This window comes from Engystomops pustulosus, chromosome 4 (assembly GCF_040894005.1).
Source record: "Engystomops pustulosus chromosome 4, aEngPut4.maternal, whole genome shotgun sequence".
Lineage (NCBI taxonomy): Eukaryota > Metazoa > Chordata > Amphibia > Anura > Leptodactylidae > Engystomops > Engystomops pustulosus.
In genome coordinates, this window is record NC_092414.1 from 104,701,656 (window position 1) to 104,717,168 (window position 15,513).

The following is a 15,513-nucleotide window of genomic DNA, read 5'->3' on the forward strand; positions in this document are numbered from 1 at the left end:
AACTGTACATGATTTGTATGCACCATTGCTTGTTTCAAGGTAAAGCTGCATCAATACTAGGAAATGTGAACACAACCTTAAAAGCAATGTGTGTTACTTACTTTCTGTGGCTTTTGATGGCACTGTTTGCTAACTGTTGTTGAACTCTGGTCATTAGAAGGACTCTTAAAAATCACCAGACAGTTATCCAAGTCTGCAATCTGTAGGAACAAAAGTTGATGGCATCACAAAATTATGTATAGGTTTCTTTATGTTTGGGGAATAGCAAAGTAGAAAATAGAACAGTTAGTGGCTCTTTTTTAAGTCTAATGAAAGAACATTTTATTAAGAAGTGTTTTCTAACATTAGAAACATAGAAGTAAAGTGTAACTTGTCTGCTTTCTTTTCATTACCTTGGTAATATCTGGTTCTGACTTGCTGGAACACATTGAGCTCAATTCTTTCACAAGGTCAGCCTCATCGTCCGAACAGGCAGATAGTCTCTGCTCTATGTGTAGACATCTAGGATGATTACCACCACTATGTGTAAACAGAATATGTTTAAAAATATTTCCTACCCTCTTTGAAACAAACAAATATTTAAGTCTATTTTCATTTTTAAAAATCTGTTTGACAGGAAAACCCATAAGCAGAGTCCAATGTTAAGTTTTCCATACACATTCTGTTTTTATTTTATTTTTGAAGTGCCATTTACATCCTTAAGGCTGGGTTCACATCCTGTTTTTTGCATCTGCCTGACAGACAGGTTTTAGACTGCAAAAAACGCATCTAAACATGTGCTACAGCGTATTCATTAATGTCTATGGATGTCAGTGCATGTTTGTTGTCCTGTGCATCTATATCCTTTTTTTTGGTTAAAAAACGTGGGCTGCTGTGTTTTCCATGTCCTTTTTAAAAAAGTATGAAAGAGGTATATTATTTTTAACATTTGTGTATGTGGATGACGTATGCAGAAATTGTTCAAGTGTATGCATTAATCTGTCACATCTGTTTTTATACCCAAATATGGAACTTAAAATTCTCCATCCTGATAAGGAAAAAAAAGTATACATTTTTGAAGTGTTAAAACAGATGCAAACAGATGTGACGTATTGTGTATAGGACAGGAGCAAAACACCCATCACTCTTTTTTAAACTATGGTTGGAGACCAAAGAACACAGCTCCGTCCGTATTGTATCAACCACCTCCTACTGTCAGCTGTTTTTATTTCCTTAAACAAAAAATGAAATTAGATTTATACAATACAGAGCAAAAGTTTAGAAACACCTTCTAATTGTCTATAAAAACTGTATATTCACACTGAAGGCATCAAAACTATGAATTAACACATGTTAAACAATTGACAATATGTCTCATATTCTAGGTTCTTCAAAGTAGCCACCTTTTGCTTTGATTACTGCTTTGCACACTCTTGGCATTCTGTTGATGAGCATCAAGAGGTAGTCACCTGAAATGGTCTTCCAACAGTCTAGAAAGAGTTCCCAGAGATGCTTAGCACTTGTTTGTCCTTTTGCCTTCACTCTAAGGTCCAGTTCACCCCAAACCATCTCAATTGCGTTCAGGTCTGGTGACTGTGGAGGCCAGTTCATCTTGCGTAGCACCCCATCACTCTCCTTCTTGGTCAAATAGCCCTTACACAGCCTGAAGGTGTGTTTGGGGTTCATTGTCCTGTTGAAAAATAAATGATGGTCCAACTAAATGCAAACCAGATGGAATATCATGCCGCTGTAAGATGCTGTGGTAACCATGCTGGTTCAGTATACCTTCAATTTGAATAAATCCCACTTATTAAACCTGACAGTTCTGTGACGTGAAAACCTTTTCTGGTGACTACCTCATGAAGCTCATCAAGAGAATGCCAAGAGTAAGATTGATCATAGCAAAAGGTGGCTACTTTGGAGAACCTAGAATATAAGTCATTTTCAGTTGTTTCACACTTTTTTGTTAAGTATATAATTACACTGTGCCTTCGGTGTAAATCTACATTTTTATAGTCATGAAAATAAGAAAACTTTGAATGAGAAGGTATGTCCAAACTTTTGGTCTGTACTATATGTACAAATGTGTATATGACAAAACATACTGTATATACTCGAGTATAAGCCGACCCGAGTATAAGCCGAGACCCCTAATTTTACCACCAAAAACTGGGAAAACCTATTGACTCGAGTATAACCTGAGGATGGGAAATGCATTGGTCACAGACCCCCCCAGTATATAGCCAGCCAGTCCCCTATAGTATACAGCCAGCCCAGCTTGCCCCCAGTTGTATACAGCCAGCCCAGCTTGCCCCCAGTAGTATACAGCCTGCCCCCAGTAGTATACAGCCACCTCAGCATGCCCCCAGTAGTATGCAGCCACCTCAGCATGCCCCCAGTAGTATACAGCCACCTCATCATGCCCCCAGTAGTATACAGCCACCTCAGCATGCCCCCAGTAGTATACAGCCACCTCAGCATGCCCCCAGTAGTATACAGCCAGCCCAACCTGCCCCCAGTAGTATACAGCTACCTCAACCTGCCCCCAGTAGTATACAGCTACCTCAGCCTGCCCCCAGTAGTATACAGCATGCCCCCAGTAGTATACAGCCTGCTCCCAGTAGTATACTAGTATACAGCCACCTCAGCATGCCCCCAGTAGTATACAGCCTACCCATCATTAAAAAAAAAAAAAAAACCTGCGGACATCGGGGGAGCAGCGCTGCGCATCGGGGCCACCAGAGGGTGAGTATATAAGTTTATTATTTTTTAAGTATTTTTAAGTATGTATTGACTAGTGTATAAGCCGAGGGGACGTTTTTTAGCACATTTTTTGTGCTGAAAAACTCTTCTTATACACGAGTATATACGGTAAAAAATATAGGTATGTAATAGATGTGTGGCATATGTGTGGCACCTTCCTCTTTTCATATGCTGTAATATTGAATCTTTTCTATCAATGGGTTTAGTCCAGTATTCAAGTCTGTTTTGTATGATATGTAATATGAGCCATAATTATATAAAAAGCTTAATAAACACTAGTTTGGCGTTTAACAAGCAAGATATCTCAATAAATAATAGCATCAGATTGATTTGAGTATAAAAAAACTATGGCAACTGATATATGTGGTCGCAACCGCAAATAAATAACTAAACTTTATGTACTTTTTCTTGTTCCGCGAAGAATTGCTTCCGTTCTCCATCTCATTCTTTGCTAAGTCCCCTGCATTGAAACAAAAAGTCTTCATAAGAACCTATATAAAGGCAGCACACCTGATTTCTTCTATCTTTTGTGTATACATGATGTATGGTGGCACAATCCCAAAGGCTGCATAAAGTGCAGTGCAGTGGAGTCCCTGTATTACATAAAAATATAATGCAGGGACATTCCCTCTGGTAGCCAAACAGCCACAACGGAACTGTAATAATTTACAGTTTGAGTGTGTCTGATCGGCAATTACTTTGCTATGTCTGCAGCCTGTGGGATCGTGCCACCACGCATAGAGAAAAATTATGTCAGAAAGCATCTTATTGAGACCTATATATGTGGCATGAAGTACAAAAAATACCATAGTGAAATAATCTACATTTGCATTTACAGGTGGTCCCCTAACTTAAGAACACCCAACTTACAAACAACCCCTAGTTACAAACGGACCTCTGAATTTTGGTAATTTACTGTACATAAGCCCCAGGCTACAATAAAAAGTTATAACAGTTATTATAGGTGTCTACAATTAAGATTTATTGTTAATCCTGGTTCTCATGACAATCCAACATTTTAAATATACAATTGTAATAGAGACCAGTTACAGTTATAATATATACAGTTCCAACTTACATACAAATTCAATTTAAGAACAAAGCTACAGAACCTATCGACTGCCTGTGTAAAATGTAAAGTAGCTTAATATACTTTAGCTGGTGATGAAAATCTGAAATACACATGGTATATATTTTGTTAAAAGCAAGATCACAACTTTAGCTATGGCCTATAAAAACACATATAATTCATCAATAATATTCATAAGTAAAATCACCTCTCTTCCTCTCTTCTGTACAATTCCAAGAAGAATTCAGGTTAGACTTTTTACGGGGACTTGTACTGACTTTTCTCCAGGCTCCATTTTCTCCTTTCTTTTTTCCTCCACTCTTATATGTAGAGCTCATTGATAAAGAAAAACAACCTCCTTTAAAATCGGTCATATATTGTTCAATATCTGAAATATTATAATAAAATGTGCTTCAGCATATGGAAAATTGTATACACTTCTCCAAACAAAAACAAAGATTTACAGTAGATCAACGCACCCATCATTCTCTTTAATGCTCAGTGTTGAGCTAAATGTGTCCACCATATGTTTTAGTAATTTATCATAAGAGGGACATTAAACCTTTTAAAACTATAAAACCTAATATTTACATGTGTAAAATGTCTTAAAGACAAAGCTGGACCCCTCCTTCTGGCCGCTGACCTTTTCAAAGGAAGACTGCCTGGCATCAGCATGGTGTATGTGGAGGAAAGGGGCTCAGTCAGCTTTGAATGTAATGTACACCATTAGTGGGGCAATTCTGAAGCAATAAATTCAGTATGTGGCAATAATCCCACCTGGAACAGGTCCTCAATATACTGGATTATGTAGGAAAAGAGGAGACTATCATAGACTTTGGAGCCTTATTAAGCTTGGTGGCTCTACTCCACAGAAGCTGGAGGTAAATGGGTTTTCTGTGCTACCAGCCATCATTTCATTATACACAGAGGCCACTAGGGGGCACGAAGGAACAAGTTATATTTCAATATCCATTCTGTTAAAGTGAGGATAAACTTATGAGAACTTCCTTTTACAATGGAAAGCAGCCTTCTACAGAGCATTGTAGAAAAATTAACTGTACTTCGCCCCAAACTCTAATGTGTGCCTCTACATCCAATTCATAAATATTCTACAGTCCATTCGTACCATTTTTTGGAACAGGACAGCCATGTAGTATAGCTTTATTCAGAAGAATGCTGAGCGCAGCTTTGACTATTGCCTGTTGACCTTGGCTTGGAGTTTTTGCGGCTGTAACATGCCTGAGAACTGAGGGCCTCTTTGATGTGGCGATGGCTAGGATTGCTTCTTGAACTTTTGGAACTATCACGGCATTCCACAATTTTGACATCCACCTATAAATATATATAATGTTTCATTTCAAGTTATTGAAAAAGGACAAGCCATTTCTAAAACCCAATTAAGAATAATCTACTTCAACATGTAAATATATATGTGCATATACCATGATATGTGCTAAAGGGTAAAAAGGAAATATTAGATGCTGTAATTTAGTTTTTAAGGATAACATAAGAAGTAGCAAAGGAGATATATCTTCTTTAAAAACAGGTGTAAAGAAACAAAAGTGTGTACTCACTTCACCATTATATGCAGATTCCCAGGTACTATGGGACAAGACATAAATGGTTGTGGGCCGATAAGAGCCTCTGGTGTGCCTAAGCGGGACAGGCAGGAGTTCAACTGGTGCCAAACAATGCATATCCAGTCAGTGCCTTTACACGTTGGGTCACTCGGAGAAGGCATTTTACCTTTGAACTAAAATGAATACAAAGAGCACATTTTAAATATTGTATATCTTAAAATACATCTACATGTAAGTCTAATAGTATGGGAGGTAGGACAGGACTGATTTAGACAGGCTAATTCCTAGTAGGTTAATAATGGGGGCTGCACAGTTAACCCTGTAGTTGTCCAGCATTCTACAAAGGGTGAACAAAACCTGGAGAATAATTCAGGTCTCCAAGCCTCTTCTCCTGCTAATGCCAGACAAAAGATAAGAAAAACCATGTAAAGTGGTATTATTTTTTTAATGCACGTGCATAGTGTAAATGCATGGGGGCCTGCGCACACTATGATGCGGTGGTGTTTCCGCTAACTACATGATAGTGTTCGCCAGTCGGCAGAGCGCATGGAGGCACCTCTGCCAGCTGTTACAGCAGAGAGAAGAAAGAAGAGGAGCTGAACAGGAGCGCCGAAAGGTGAGTATATAAGTTTTTTTTTATGTGCTGGGCAAACTGGGGGCTGGCTATATACTATAATGGGCTTGCTATATACTAAAGGGGCTGGCTATATACTAAGGGAGGCTGGCTGGCTATATACTACAGGGGGCTGGCTGGATATACACTACAGGGGGCTGGCTATATACTAAAGGCATCAGGGAGCCACATCGAGCATCAGGAGTGCTGGAAAGCGAGTATATAAGTTTTTGCAGGGCAAACTGGGGACTGGCTATACACTGTACTATATTGGGCTGGCTATATACTGAGGGGGGCTGGCTGGATATATACTAAAAAAGGTTGACTGGCTATATACTAAAGGGGGCTGGTTAGCGATATACTACAGGAAGCTGCCTATATACTAAAGGGGGCTGGCTGTATTCTAAAGGGGGATGGCTGTATACTAAAGGGGGCTGGCACGTTATATGCTAAAGGTGGCGGGCACGTTATATACTAAAGGGGGCGGGCACGTTATATACTAAAGGGGGCGGGCACGTTATATACTAAAGGGTCGGGCACGTTATATACTAAAGGGGGCTGGCACGTTGTATACTAAAGGGAACTGGCTATATACTAAAGGGGGTTGGCTATATACTACAGGGGACTGGCTGGTTATACACAACAGGGGGCTGGCAGGCTATTTTCTACTGGGGGCTTGCTGGCTATATACTGGGAGGCCGTGACCGATGCATTTCCCACCGTCGGCTTATACTCAAGTCAATAGGTTTTCCCAGTTTTTGGTGGTAAAATTAGGGGCCTCGGCTTATACTTGTGTTGGGCTATACTCAAGTATATATGGTAATTTACAGATCAACAGCAGAAGATAATACAAGACACTTTGCAATATATCAGACTGCAGAGGGAAACACTGTTAGAAAAAGAAGATTTCACGTCTCATTATTGCCAGAAAAAAACATTATTTATTTAAACACAAACTGGACTATTATTATTTTTGAAGGTTATTGAAATGTTAGCTGCGCTTTAAGCACTAGTGTCTGAAAGTTCTAATAGCAATGGAAATGCATTATTTAGTAACCTCAAAGCTGGTATGGAAAGAGCAGAGATAGATAATAGCTTGTTACAGCTATGAGTTCTCTTATATTTTGACACTGGGATTTAATAATTGACATTTTTCTTTAGTTCATATACACAATGTGACTATAATGCATGTTACATAACCTCATTAGTCTTATACACACAGCAAGTAGTGATCAATAGTTATGCATTCTGCATGTGCTGACACCGCAAATCAATTGTTACACTTCCAGCCTTATTAAAGACGCTATCATTTGGCAAAACCGAATACTATTTAACCATTTCACATCTGTAATGAGAATGCAAGAAGTGTTGGTATTTTATTGACCTCCCCCCTTATGTAAGGCAATTATTCTGATGAATGGTCATAAAGCCTCTTGCAATTCAATAGTTGAGATTAATGAACAAGGTGTGTTATCAGCCTACATCCATGCTGTAGCTACACAGGGAAACATCAAGATTGACTCAATCTTATTTCAAATCCCTATTATAGCAAAAGTTATACCTTTTGTAAAACCTTTCTCTTCAAAACCCTCTGGAGTAAATTGTGCATTGGTTCGCCATCCCACCTCAGCTGCACCCAACGGAAATGCTGCTGAACTAATAGCTCAGGTCCTTGAAGACGAGATCTTCCCACTGTACCCATCAAAAAGGAGTCCTCATGGAAATAGTAAAGCTCTGACACTCCACTTGCTACAATACACAAATGTTAAAAGTGATGAGTACAACACTCAAGAATAAATCTGCATAAACAACGTGAAATTAATTACTTGCCTCTCTGAACACAAAATGGATGTTCCAAGCCCCGATTTTCTAATGCAGACATTAAATCCCCAAGCAGTTCTAATATGGAGACTTTCTCCAGCTTTTCTAAAACAATTATGATTTTCGTCTTGGATGGAGGGTTATCAGTAACTGGAATCAGACAACCTAAATAAAAAAGCAAATATATAAAGTTGATAAAAATGCACTAACCTAAACTATTATTTGTAAATGTAATGAAACAATAGGGGACATGTATCTTTATTTCTGCAAGTAAAATTGTCTAATTTCTGCAACTTTTGTCGTTTTTGTGACTTTTCACTGAGACTTTTCCTGTTGTTTTTCAAGTACAACTTGGTCTGCACCTTGTGCAGTGCGCCTTATGTATCTTTGTTTTCCAAATGTTCTGTGCAACTTTTCACTTATATATCACATTTTTTGCTTATTTTTGCAACTTTTTAGGTGCAAATCTGCAGCTGGTACAGGGCAGGCGCAGAGGAAGGGTTTTTTCATGGACCCTATTTTAACATTTAAATTGGAATTATTTCACCTCATTTAAATGTTTAAAATTTTGCACAGTAACCTATTTTTTGAAAATTCTGAAATTTTTGCAGTAACATTTCTTTTTATTTATTGGTTACTTCTAAGGGTGAGGTCACATGTTGCATTTTAATTGCGTTTTTAAACACATTTTAACAGCTGAGGAGAAGTGATTTGCCTAATTACATTACTGTTAACATTTGCGTTTACAAAACACAATATAAAAGTGATGTTAACACATGTGCTTACATCGCGTTTACTGTGCGTTTTGTAAATGCAAATGTTAACATATGTTTATATTGCGCTTAACACAGTTAATTTATTGAAATTGCAAGATTTCCCAAATCCCCCGCCTCAACAAAAGAAAGTTAAAAAAAGTTCTATTTACTCCAAAATATTTCCATTTAAAAATCTCCAACTCCAAACACAAAGAACGGGCCCCCATATGGGAAAGAAAAAAATAATAAGTTAAATAATAATAAAAGTTAATCAAGTTATATCAGATTATAGACCAGATAAAACCAACCACTATCTTTACATTGGTTTATTATGACATAAATCTGGCAGTAAATAATGGTTTGTCATGGCATCCAATTGGCTACTTACCTGAATTAATAAATATATCTACAAGTTGATGTTTAGATAACTCAGGCTCCACCTCAACCTTCACAATATTGCAGCTTATCCCAGTAGCCTCTTCCTTGTGCTGTTATGGAAAGATAACATGTATTAGCATTCTATGGCTGTACATATGCAGCTACAACATCCAGCAGCAACATGATACCTTGATGCAGTGTGATAACTGATCCACTATATATTCCTGCAGGCTTCCTTCTGGACCTTGAAAGATAATATTGTGATACTGTTCAACCTGCAAATACAATTTTAAGATTATTAACCTTCTCATAATATAAATTATATACCGTATATACTCGAGTATAAGCCAACCCAAGTATAAGCCGAGGCCCCTAATTTACAAGAAAAACCTGGTAAAACCTATATATTATTTACCTGAGTATAAGCCGATTTTGGGTTTCTGTTTCTGTGCTGAAAAACTAGGCTTATACTCGAGTACATATAGTAAATGAATAGCAGATGTGATCATTTATTTATTGAGTTTATGCATGTGATACATAATAAAGGCAGTCCCCAGGTTACTTAGAAGATAGGTTCTGTAGGTTTGTTCTTAGGTTGAATTTGTATGCAAGTCGGAACTGTATATTTTATCATTGTAACCCAAGTCAAAATTTTTTCGGTCTCTGTGTCAATTGGATTTTAAAAATGTTGGGTTGTCACAAGAACCAGGATTAACAATAAAGCTTAATTAGAGACACATTTTATAACTGCTACAGCTGATCATAGTAGCCTAGGGCTAAAGTACAGTAAATTACCAACATCAGAGGTCCATTTGTAACAAGGGGTCATCTGAAGGTCAGGTGTTTTTAAGTAGGGGACCGCCTGTACTTTACCCATCATAGCAAATAGTATACTACATAACCATGGAGCAGATAGAACACACAAAAAAACAAAATAGAAATTTCTTAATATAAATCTTTGTTTCAATGAAGTACAGTACAAGATGTTGTGTGCAAGGCTCTTTCATTAGAGAGCTCCCTATGGTGATGTTCTGGTTTTAGAAAAGGGACCCCCTTCAGGTTACATATACATTGTAAGCCTAAATGCACACTACGGTGTGCTGTGCCGTGAGCTGGCCGCAAGATTTCACCCTTTCCCCCAACTGCTGGCTCACAGCACATGCTCGCTGCTTCGGCAGTGCATGTATCCTCAGGCAATTGCTGGAAAGGTAATCAATGGCATGCATGTTCCAGCTAGGCTTCGCACCTATGCATGGTAAGGGTTGGCCATTGCTGATTAACTCAGGTACTGGGGCAGTGGTAATGCAGCTTGTTAGCCTGCACGTGGACCAGAGCTTTATAAACCCTATTTGTACCCTAACCCTAGGGGCTCTCTCTGGACAGAGCTGGAGGTTGTGCTGAATGATGAAAACCCAAAGGTAGAGATTGCCACTACACATGTTTTGTAATACTGATAAGTTACAGAGGGAAAGCAGTGTTAGCTAGTGCTCAGACGAGCAGGTCTTTAGTTTGTATTTTGTTTTGTTTCCTTTTATGAAGCTGTTTATAGTTGGCCTGTGATTGTGAACTGCTAATAAAGACTGGAAGACATACACGTTTTCGGACCCAAAAGTCTCTGTGTCTCTTTGAATGAATTCCTACACCATGTTAATTCAATTAACCCCTTTACAACTTAACACTTTCTTGTTTTTACATTTCCATTTTTCACTCCCCACATTCAAGAATATGTAATTTTTTTATTTTTCTGTGTACAGAGTTGTGCGAGGGGTTGTTTTTCCGCAACACATTGTACTACATAGTGATGGTATTTATTATTCCATGCTGTGTACTGGGAGGCAGGAAAAATATTCCCAATGCTGTGAAATTGGTGAAAAAACACATTTGCAACATTTTCTTGTGGGCTGTGTAAGGTGTAAAGGTGACTGGAGAGCCGAAAGGTTCCCTATTATAAAATTATAATAAAACCTACCAAACGGAGGAAGTTTTGTAGAGTTTGGAGTGGGATCATTGATGCATAAGCGACACTATTAAGACATCCAACCTTTGGACCTGAAGAAATAAAAATGCTAAATTATATACTACAGTAATTCAATAAGAAAACAGAAAATCTGATTTGCATCAAAGGTTATATCAATGCTCAGCAACTGCCTGGAATGTCAAATGTACAATTGTAAACCTAAATATATTTCTTATATACTGTACATATAACCACTGATGGATTAATCGAGCTGCAGGACATTAACTAGTTCAATAAACAAAAGTTATTAGGAATGGCTTGGTATACATTCACACAGGGACGTTTTGCATACACACAGACATAAGCGTACGATCTCTGCTTTGTTTTGTTTGCTTTGTTAATATCACACTTAAGAATACACTCACCGGCCACTTTATTAGGTACACCATGCTAATAATGGGTTCGACCCCCTTTTGCCTTCAGAACTGCCTCAATTCTTCGTGGCATAGATTCAACAAGGTGCTGGAAGCATTCCTCAGAGATTTTGGTCCATATTGACACGATGGCATCACACAGTTGCCGCAGATTTGTCGGCTGCACATCCATGATGCGAATCTCCCGTTCCACCACATCCCAAAGATGCTCTATTGGATTGAGATCTGGTGACTGTGGAGGCCATTTCAGTACAGTGAACTCATTGTCATGTTCAAGAAACCAGTCTGAGATGATTCCAGCTTTATGACATGGCGCATTATCCTGCAGAAAGTAGCCATCAGATGTTGGGTACATTGTGGTCATAAAGGGATGGACATGGTCAGCAACAATACTCAGGTAGGCTGTGGCATTGCAACGATGCTCAATTGGTACCAAGGGGCCCAAAGAGTGCCAAGAAAATATTCCCCACACCATGACACCAACACCACCATCCTGAACCGTTTATACAAGGCAGGATGGATCCATGCTTTCATGTTGTTGACGCCAAATTCTGACCCTACCATCCGAATGTCGCAGCAGAAATCGAGACTCATCAGACCAGGCAACGTTTTTCCAATCTTCTACTGTCCAATTTCGATGAGCTTGTGCAAATTGTAGCCTCCGTTTCCTGTTCTTAGCTGAAAGGAGTGGCACCCGGTGTGGTCTTCTGCTGCTGTAGCCCATCTGCCTCAAAGTTCGATATACTGTGCATTCAGAGATGCTCTTCTGCCTACCGTGGTTGTAACGGGTGGCGATTTGAGTCACTGTTGCCTTTCTATCAGCTCGAACCAGTCTGCCCATTCTCCTCTGACCTCTGGCATCAATAAGGCATTTCCGCCCACAGAACTGCCGCTCACTGGATGTTTTTTCTTTTTCGGCCCAATCTCTGTAAACCCTAGAGATGGTTGTGCGTGAAAATCCCAGTAGATCAGCAGTTTCTGAAATACTCAGACCAGCCCTTCTGGCACCAACAACCATGCCACGTTCAAAGGCACTCAAATCACCTTTCTTCCCCATACTGATGCTCGGTTTGAACTGCAGGAGATTGTCTTGACCAGTGATTTTCAACCAGTGTGCCGTGGCACACTAGTGTGCCGCTACACATGGTCGGGTGTGCCGCGGGGAATAACACATGCGCAAGCTTTGAACCTCGAGTGACAAAATGATGTCACTGAGGCCGGCGCATCATCCTGAGAGTGGAGAGACTCTCCCATTTGCCCATCGCCAAGGTATTGCCCACCAATAATGCTGACTATATGAGCTTTTGCCTGAGTATATTAACTGTTGGCAGAATACTCAGCATATGAGCTGGTACTTTTAGTACTCCAGCAGTATACTGCATATAACAATGAGAAATATAAAATGAGAAATACTATAGTCATGAGGCTGGAGTACTACAAGTACCAGCTTATATGCTGAGTATATGAGCTGGCACTTGTACTCTGGCCTCATGGCCATAGTACTTCTCATTGTACCCCTTTATTTTGCAGTATATGAGCCACATAATAATCAGCACCATATACTAAAAACAGGGGGAAACTGAGAACTGTTGAGGAACAGCTTCGTGTTTGTCTTTCCACCATTCCTGCCAGGATATCCCTTTTGTGTTTAACAAAACAGGCCCAGGTTTCACACTGAGTGATTAAAATAAATTTAGAATCTATATTATTAACTATATGTATAATATGACTGTTTTAGTGTCATTTTGTACTATTTTGGTTGGTGGTGTGCCCCAGGATTTTCTAAGTATAAAAAGTGTGCCGCGGCTCAAAAAAGGTTGAAAATCACTGGTCTTGACCATGTCTACATGCCTAAATGCACTGAGTTGCCGCCATGTGATTGGCTGATTAGAAATTAAGTGTTAACGAGCAGTTGGACAGGTGTATCTAATAAAGTGGCCGGTGAGTGTATATAACAGTGCTTTCCTTTTTCTTTAAGACAGAAGGCAAATATAGAAGAAAATAGAGAGTGATTGAGAAATATAAAAAAACAAAAAACAAATATTTGTTGTATTTTTAACCCCTACGGCACTCAGCCTCTTTTGGCCTTAGGGTACATTCACACGCGGTATGCCCGCCGTGTGCTGGAGGTGAGGAGGAGGTGACCCCTCCTCCCTCCATAGGAAATAGCGGCACACGGCCGCACATCCGCCGAAAGATAGAGCTTGCTCTATCTTTTTGCGGTGTGTGGCACCGGATCCCCGCCGTGCCGCTATTGCCGTCTATGGGGACGTACATGCGGCCGCAAATTTGCGGCCGCATGTACGGCCCCGCAGACGGCAGTGTGAATGAGCCCTTAAGGACGCGGCCCCATTTTTCAAATCTGTCCTGTGTCACTATAAGTGGTTATAGCTTTTGAACGCTATGAGATATCCAGGGGATTTTGAGATTGTTTTCTCGTGACAAATTGTACTTCAAATTTGTTTAAAAATTTGGATGAAATCTTTTGCGTTTAGTTATGAAAAAAAACAAAATTTGGCAAAAATTGGGATTTTTTTTTTATTTTCAACGTACTAAATTCTCTACTTTTGATGCAGATAGTCATGGCACCCAAATAAATTCATAACTTACATTTCCCAAATGTCTGCTTTATGTTGGCATGGTTTTTTAAGATTCCACATATTTTACTAGAATGTTATGAGGCTCAGAATTTGGGTGCCATTTTTCAAATTTTTTGTAAAATCACCAGAACCCGTATTTAGATGGACCTGCTCAACTTCTAATTGACACTGAGAGGCCTAAATAATAGCAGACTCATAAATTACCCCATTGTGGAAACTACACCCCTCAACGTATGAAATACCACTTTTAAGAAGTTTGTTAACCCTTTAGGTGTTTTATAGGGGTTAAAACAAAATGGAGGTGCAGTCTGCAAAATGTAATATTTTTTCACAATACATTCATTTTGGGTGGAAAATTAAACATTTACAATGGATTAAATGATACCCAATTTCTCCCGAGTACACCGATACCCCATATGTGGTGGTAACCTGCTGTATGGGCGCACGGCCGGGCATAGAAGGGGCTTATTTCTTTTGCCACATGAGATGCACTTTTCTGGTAGGTAATTTAAGGGCATCTAATCATCAAATTTTAGGAAAATTTTCATGGTTTTTTTTTTGGTCGTTAACCATACCATAAAGATAGTATATTTTTATTCTATGGGTCGCCACGATTACGAAAAGACCTCATTTATATAGATTTTTTAATTTTTCCCATTTTTACTTAAAAAAAAGTAATTTGGCAAAAATGTTGTTAATTTTAGCATCACCATCTTTTCATATACATAACTTTTTTATTTTTCGGCTGACAAATCTGGTTAAGGGCTTATTTTTTGCGAGAAGAGTTGTTCTTTTGAGCGGACTTATTTTAGAGTGCATAACATTTTGAAATCACTTTTTAGAGCATTTTTTATAGGGTATCAATTAAAAATGATCTTTTTTCGGAACGTTTTTGCGTTTTTTTCCTCCGGCATTTACCGTGCGCGTCCAGTAATGATTCTGTTTTATTATACAGATTGTTAGGGACGCAGCAATACCAAATATGCAGGGGTTTTTTTTTTTTTATACTTTATTAAGTGTTTTTATGGGAAAGTGACATTTTAGGGGCTTATATTGTTATGTATATATTTTTTATTTATTCTAATGTGTAGTGTTCAGTGTTTTTCACTTTTTTTTACTTGAACCAGTGATGCTCTGATCGCTGGTTCAAGTTCAATACACTGCTCTACAATACAATTTTATTGTAGAGCAGTGTAATCTGTCTGGCATGCTCGTGCATGCTAAGAGAGTTTGCAGGGGTCTGAGTGTCAGGGAGACCGGGCAGCTCCGGGGCACATGCCAGTCCTCGGAGCTGCCCAGAAGTGGATCGGATCCCCTGGTAAGCGGCGTGGGGGATCCGATCCATAGCGCAAACACCCTTACACGGCGTGTAAGGGGTTAACACCGGCGATCGGAGTCGGCTCCGATCGCGGGTGTTAACGCAGGCTGTCAGCTGTGATAGACAGCTGACAACTGCTGCTTCTGGTACCGGCTCCATTCGTGAGCCGGTGCCAGAAGCAGGACGTTATAGCACATCCCCGTGCGCTTAGCATGTAGCCCCCGGGGACGTACTATAACGTCCTGG

General features: G+C 39.3%; 1 protein-coding gene across 5 annotated transcripts in view; it reads right to left on the minus strand.

Moving 5' to 3' along the window:
- The window catches only part of CTTNBP2 (cortactin binding protein 2), a 97,929-nt gene that overhangs the window by 1,967 nt on the left and 80,449 nt on the right, over positions 1-15,513 (minus strand). For 4 of the 5 annotated variants that reach the window (XM_072146968.1, XM_072146965.1, XM_072146967.1 and 1 more), the window contains exons 12-22: positions 10,928-11,007; positions 9,147-9,233; positions 8,969-9,068; positions 7,835-7,990; positions 7,566-7,753; positions 5,386-5,564; positions 4,938-5,143; positions 4,020-4,199; positions 3,145-3,202; positions 393-519; positions 102-200 (exon numbers count right to left, since the gene is read on the minus strand). In XM_072146968.1, coding sequence (XP_072003069.1) covers positions 102-200; positions 393-519; positions 3,145-3,202; positions 4,020-4,199; positions 4,938-5,143; positions 5,386-5,564; positions 7,566-7,753; positions 7,835-7,990; positions 8,969-9,068; positions 9,147-9,233; positions 10,928-11,007 — 1,460 coding nt within the window. The remainder of the gene's footprint in view (positions 1-101; positions 201-392; positions 520-3,144; positions 3,203-4,019; positions 4,200-4,937; positions 5,144-5,385; positions 5,565-7,565; positions 7,754-7,834; positions 7,991-8,968; positions 9,069-9,146; positions 9,234-10,927; positions 11,008-15,513) is intronic. The other variant, XM_072146964.1, reaches the window with a different exon arrangement.